The sequence below is a fragment of the Mus pahari genome, chromosome 1 (assembly GCF_900095145.1).
Source record: "Mus pahari chromosome 1, PAHARI_EIJ_v1.1, whole genome shotgun sequence".
In the NCBI taxonomy this organism is placed as follows: domain Eukaryota; kingdom Metazoa; phylum Chordata; class Mammalia; order Rodentia; family Muridae; genus Mus; species Mus pahari.
Window position 1 is genome coordinate 77,731,136 of NC_034590.1, and position 6,949 is coordinate 77,738,084.

At 35.8% G+C, this 6,949-nt stretch overlaps 1 protein-coding gene across 1 annotated transcript; it reads right to left on the reverse strand.

Annotated features, from left to right (window-relative positions):
* Positions 1 to 810: 810 nt before the first annotated feature.
* On the reverse strand, positions 811 to 1,755 carry LOC110326867 (olfactory receptor 484-like). Its single transcript, XM_021205491.1, has one exon. The coding sequence runs from the start codon at positions 1,753 to 1,755 to the stop codon at positions 811 to 813; it is 945 nt and encodes a 314-aa protein (XP_021061150.1).
* Between the last annotated feature and the right edge of the window lie 5,194 nt (positions 1,756 to 6,949).

Consider the following 6,949-nt stretch of genomic DNA (forward strand, 5'->3'; position numbering starts at 1 on the left):
TACCACTATTTTTCTACTAAATGAACATAGTATTAAACAACTTTGCAATGGCTTGTCATTTTACCCGTAGATTAGCACATTTGCAATCTTCATCAGAGAAGTATTTTTTGCTCATCAATGTGCAGAAAATTAGAGACAGTGGAAGGCATTGCTCTAAAGGGATATCCACATCACTCCCCTCTCCTCTATAAGCAAGGAGTTGGGGAAAGGATTTAAAGAGCCAGAGGAGGTAGATGACTACAAAGAAACCTTTGGACTATAAAAAAGAAACCACTTTTCTTCCATACACATCATCATGTTAATAGATATGAACTCATGATATCTGTGTCAGTATGTATGAACCAGACAAAATCTTAGCATGAAGATGGAAGGTGGACATGAAGTCCACCACTATTTGAAGTAATTGACAATTTATATCTGAGATGAGGAGAGTCAGTAGTCTTTAAGGGTTTGTTCTTTGGTAGGATAACCACGCTCCAGTTGATGCCTACACACCAAAGTATATACAGACAACACACTATTATCAGATAAAAAAGAAGATGGAGTTGGGATAGGGAGCTATAATACTTGGAGGAATTGAGGAGAGAGAGTAACAATGATGCAAAAACTTTGTATAAACTTCTCAAAGACAGATTTGAAAACACAAAGTAGTAATTTTAAAGAAACAAAATAGCTATATATCCTGGGAGGAAAAAGATAAGAGGGGCAAAAGAATAAGGAAAAAGCTAGTAACCAAATGTCAGATGGTAGTCATGTTGATTTTGAATAATGGCTCCTATTATATTAAGTTTGACAAAATAAGAGATTGCTTTAAGAAAATGTTTTTCTCTCAAGCTGTCTTCTCAGAGCACCCTTAATTTCATTATTCCTGAGACTGTAGATGAGGGGGTTCAACATGGGAATTACCACCATATAGAACACAGACAATACCTTGTTCTGGTCTGTGGAGAAGCTGGACTTGGGCATCACATAAATGAATATGACAGTTCCATAGAACAGGGAGACTACAGTGAGGTGGGAAGTGCAGGTGGAGAAGGCTTTGTGTCGACCCTCAGTGGAGCGCATCTTCAGGATGGTGATGAGGATATAGGTGTAGGAGATGGCTATAACAAACACTGTTAGCATAGTAACTGTTCCAGCAGAAAATGAGGTAACAAGTACAGAGACACTTACATCAGAACAGGAGAGCTCAATCAAAGGAGCATAATCACAGAAAAAGTGATTGATTATATTTGGTCCACAGAAGATAAAGGTAAAAAAGAAAAATGTAACAAAGGAAGCATTAAGAAGACCTGCTATATAAGATCCCACAACCAACTGGATACAGACTTGTGCAGACATTTTCGTTGAATAAAAGAACGGATTGCAGATTGCCATGAAGCGATCATAAGCCATTGCAGCCAGAAGGAAACATTCAGCTGTCCCAAAGAAATAAACAAAGCTGAGCTGGATGCCACATCCAAGGTAGGAGATGGTATTTTGTGTTAACAGGAAGTTTGCAAGCATATTGGGTGTGACAGAAGATGAAATTCCTATGTCAACAGAAGCCAAGTGGCTGAGAAAAAAGTACATGGGATGATGGAGCTGGGAAGAGACTCTGATGAGAAGGATGGTGCTGAGGTTCCCAGACACAGTCACCAGGTAGATGCACAGGATGATGGTGAAGAGGATGACTCTAAGGACAGGGTCATCTGTTAATCCCAATAAAATGAACTCTGTCACTGCAGTCTGGTTCCCATCCTCTAGGCAAGCCATGGGGCAGTATAGCTGATTCCAGATCAAGGCTCTAATCGAGACAGAACAGGAGGGGATTTCTAAATAGTATGGTTTTTAATTCAATACAGACATGTAGAGTATTACAAACTAATATATGATTCAAAAGTTAAACCAACAATGGATGTTGTTACTTAGGGATTTCTTTCTTTAAACATTTGTGCAATATAAGACCTTGAATATTATTTAAGCAGAACTACTAAAAATATGTTTAAAATAATATATAATATTTATTAACATTTATTTATAATAAAACATACTTAATTGCTATTAAAACTATAGATTTAAATTTATGAGACTTATCCTGGTGAGATTAGATTTTAGATAAAATTCTTATCATCAAGCCTAACACCTGACAACCAGAGTTCAATTACTGGAACTCAGATGATGGGAGGAGAGAAACTACTACTGAATGTTGGCCTTTGGCATCCACACATAAGGTATGTTTTCTACACCATTCTCTTCACAAAAATGAATAGATAAATATACAATATTATGTGTTTTAATAACAATGGAGTGAGTATAAATGCAAAAAGGATTAAAATGTAAAGACATATCATTATTTAATGTCTAACTTCATGGAATGCTTACTAAATCACCATCACAGGATTTAAAATGTTATGTTTTCACTTTTATGCCTATGAAACATTAATTAATTTCTTTTATTTATTTCCATTTTATGAAAGGAAGTAGTTTCATTCCATATATATATATATATATATATATATATATATATATATATATATATGTATATGCATATACATATATGAAGAAGAAACAATAATGGAGGTGGAAAGGTGATTCAACTGTTAAGAGTACTTTTTGTACTTAGAGACAAACTAGTTTTGATCTCTAGCATTCACAGTGTTTCTCATAGTAGTCTGTAGTTCATGTTCTAGTGTTCCAGTGAATTCTTCTGTGGTTCACAGGCACCAGACATGCCTTTGATGCACATATATACCCACATGTATGCAACACTCATACACACACACAAAAATAAAAACAACAAAACTTTAAAAGAGCCACCAAAAAGAATAAGAAAACAAACATAAGGCAGTTTGGACTTGTATATTCATTTTAGTAACCACACTATTAATATAGATTAGCCACAGCAGGTCGCATTTCACGTTTCCAATAGCTAATACACAGAGAGATGCTTTGTTGGTGACATTTGTCATAAAATCTATCAATACTTTATATTAAGTCTTCATCGACATTTACAAAGATGTTAAATTTCCTTTCAAAATTGAAAAGTAGATTTGAGATCACACTAAATTTATAAATGGAATTTCCTGTTTAAGCTCATTAATTATGCTAATTAATTCTAAATAAACCTTTGTCTTTAAAACAATTTGAATATCAAATTCATCATGGAAAACATGAATAATATTATCACATTATTATCTTTTTTTTTATTGAAATACATCAAATCCTTTCTCAGTGTCACAGCATTTTTTTTACTAGAGTATGGTGGAATTAATTCACATAAATTTCAAAGGAGGAAACTGCTCACTAAATATTCAAACTGAAAATAGTTAAGAGAAGTATCTAGGTTCTCCCAACAAGGGGCAGATTGACTATCATTTCTAACATTCTATATTTACATTTTTATCTATCAGTCTGTGATGCTGAAACATTCACAAACAATGCAAGTCTTTGTACAAGATGATCATTTACATAAAGAAACCAAAGCATTTAAAAGGTACTAAATTTTTTAGTCTTCTGGCTGAATGCTACATATGTACATCTTTCAAGGTCATGTTGGTCTCTGCTCTTACCAATGGATGGATAAGTAAGGAATCTTTGAAAACTGCAGTGTATTTGGGAAGAGTGAATGGAGGAGAAACTCTGATAGAGACGCACTGAATGAGAAAAAAAATCCATTTTCAATAAAGTTATAAAAGGAAACAGCCATTCTGAATAATTTTCCTATGTAAATATTAATTAATTTCATAACACTTGTTTATTTTCCTTCTTTACATTTGACTCCTTTCTATACCTTGCTTAGAATTTATAGTGCAATTTCAAAGAATAATGTATCTCCATTTACCAGCAAAGTAAAGAATCTTACCTCTTGAAATAAAAATTCATTTCAAAGTAAGAAGTTAAAAGTTGCTATGATTTTATAGCTTCAAAATTGTTTCAACTGTCATTGTTTGTCACTGAGTATAAGTCCCTGAAGAGAGTCTGTATTCCAGTGTGAATTCAATGCATCAGGGATCATTACATCATTCACAGTGAGTACTGAGCAGTTCATTTCACACACACACACAAACACACACACACACCATATGCACACACATGCACACACAATCATACCATTAACTTTCAAGGCGTCTGTCAATCTCAAGTAATATTCTGTTTTCCTCTTCATGTGAACATTGATGCACTTGGTAATCATGGGAGGTACAGGGTCACCAATAATCTTAGGTAAAACATTCAAGTTGATATCTTGATTCAGGTTAGTTCATGTAAAAAGATATGAAACAAAGAATAAAAGTGAACTATTTTGACTCTTTTCATTTATGTACCCTGATTTTTCTTTTAGTATTTTAGTGGTTGATGGAACATATACTCTTGGATAGGTGCTTTGGTAATTATAGGTAAAGATGAGATGCAAAGTTGAATAATTATTTGAGGCTACCACAATTTTTATAGGCAAGAGTGCAAAATACAATTTTTACCTAGAAAGTAATGAAAACAAAGAGGCATTGATATTTTCAAGATAAGAATTAACATTTCACAATTCATACATCAGACAAGAGACAGCTGGTAAATCTTATATGCTATAAGGGAGAAAATAAGGTTCAGTGATTCTCCATATGAAGTGTCCTCTAAAATCTGTTGCTAATCTTATTTTCATTAAGTTCTTCTCTGTGCTCTTGATATTTCCTTGGTAAAAGTAATTGACCACTAAGCATCAGTCAACTTTCATTAAAAGTATCTCCTGATCCTGTTGGCAGAGGAAAGTTAGAGACAGGATAATCACTGAAAACTCCTTGGTACATTAGCCTGAGTATGGAGCAGTGGATGACAGAAACGACCTTGTAACCAAACTTTGGCAAATCAGGAAAGATAGTAACATTGAATTCTGACCATTTTATATGTACTATGGCATGCTGGCACCTGAACTCATGTGGAGAACGTATGTACAATCATTCATGCATACATTACACACCGATAATGTACATAAGTAGCTATCAAAACTTCCTTCACTGAGATGTATATTCAATGCTATGTGAAAATTATCATTCTTATGTAATCAAGGTTAACTTTAGCTTTGTTAGATAACTAAGGAAGACCTTGAACTTCTGATTTTTTTTATTAGATATTTTCTATACTTACATTTCAAATGCTATCCCCAATGTACCCTATACCCTCTCCCCGCCCCAGCTCACCTACACACCCACTCCCATTGCTTGGCCATGGCATTTCCCTGTCCTGGGACACATACAGTTTGAGAGACCAAGGGTCCTCTCTTCACAATGATGGCCGATTAGGCCATCTTCTGCTACATATGCAACTAGAGACACGAACTCTGGGGGTACTGGTTAGTTCATATTGTTGTTCCACCTACAGGGTTGCAGACCTATTCAGCTCTTTGGTTATTTTCTCTAGCTCCTCCATTGGGGACCCTGTGTTCCATCCAATAGCTGACTGTGAGCATCCACTACTGTGTCTGCCAAGTACTGGCATAGCCTCAAAAGAGACAGCTATATCAGGGTCCCTTCAGCAAAATCTTGCTGGCATGTGCAATAGTGTCTGGGTTTGGTGGCTGATTATGGGATGGATCCCTGGGTGGGGTAGTGTCTGGATAGTCCATCCTTTCAACTTAGCTCCAAACTTTGTCTCTGTAACTCCTTTCTTGGGTATTTTGTCCCCTATTCTAAGGAGTACTGAAGTATCCACACATTGGTCTTCCTTCTTCTTGGTTTTCTTGTGTTTTGCAAATTGTATCTTGAGTATTCTAAGTTTCTGGACTAATATCCACTTATAAGTGAGTGCATATCTAGTGACTTCTTTTGTGATTGGGTTACCTCACTAAGGAAGATATCCTCCAGATACATCCATTTGCCCAAGAATTTCATGAATTCATTGTTTATAATAGCTGAGTAGTACTCCATTGTGTAAATTAACCACATTTTCTGTATCCATTCCTCTATTTAGGGACATCTGGGTTCTTTCTAGCTTCTGGATACTGTAAATAAAGCTGCTATGAACATAGTGGTGCATGTGTCCTTATTACCAGTTGGAACATCTTCTGGGTATATGCCCAGGAGTGGTATTGCTAGATCTTCCAGTTCTACTATTTCCAATTTTCTGAGGAACCGCCAGACTGATTTCCAAATTGGTTGTAAATGCTTGCAATCCCCCCAGCAATGGACGAGTGTTCCTTTTTCTTCACATCCTCGCCAGCATCTGCTGTCACCTGAATTTTTGATCTTAGCCATTCTGACTGGTCTGAGATGGAATCTCAATGATGTTTTGATTTGCATTTCCCTGATGATTAAAGATGTTGAACATTATTTCAGGTTTTTCTCAGCCATTCCGTATTCCTCAGTTGAGAATTCTTTGTTTAGCTGTGTACCCCATTTTTTAATGGGCTCATTTGAATTTCTGGAGTCCAGCTTCTTGAGCTCTTTGTATATATTGGATATTAGTCCTCTATCAGATTTGGATTGGTAAAAATCCTTTCCCAATGTGTTGGTGGCCTTTTTATCTTGTTGACAGTGTCTTTTGCCTTACAAAAGCTTTGCAATTTTATGAGGTCCCACTTGTCAATTCATGATTTTACAGCAGAAGCCATTGCTGTTCTATTTAGGAATTTTTTCCCTGTGCCCATGTCTTCGAGGCTTTTCCCCACTTTNTCTTCTATAAGTTTCAGTATCTCTGGTTTTATATGGATGTGTTTGATCCACTTAGACTTGAGCTTTGCACTAGAAGATAAGAATGGATTAATTCTCATTTTTTCTACATGATCACCACCAGTTGTGCCAGCACCATTGGTTGAAAATGCCGCCATTGTCCCACGGGATGGTTTTAGCTCTCTTGTCAAAGATGAAGTAACCATAGGTGTGTGGGTTCATTTCTGGGTCTTCAATTCTATTCCATTGATCTACCTGTCTGTCGCAGAACCAGTACAATGCAGTTTTTATCACAATTGCTCTGTAGTACA

Coding starts and splice junctions, on each gene's coding strand:
- LOC110326867 (XM_021205491.1), bottom strand. CDS start 1,755: ATGGCTTGCCTAGAGGATGGGAACCAGACTGCAGTGACAGAGTTCATT.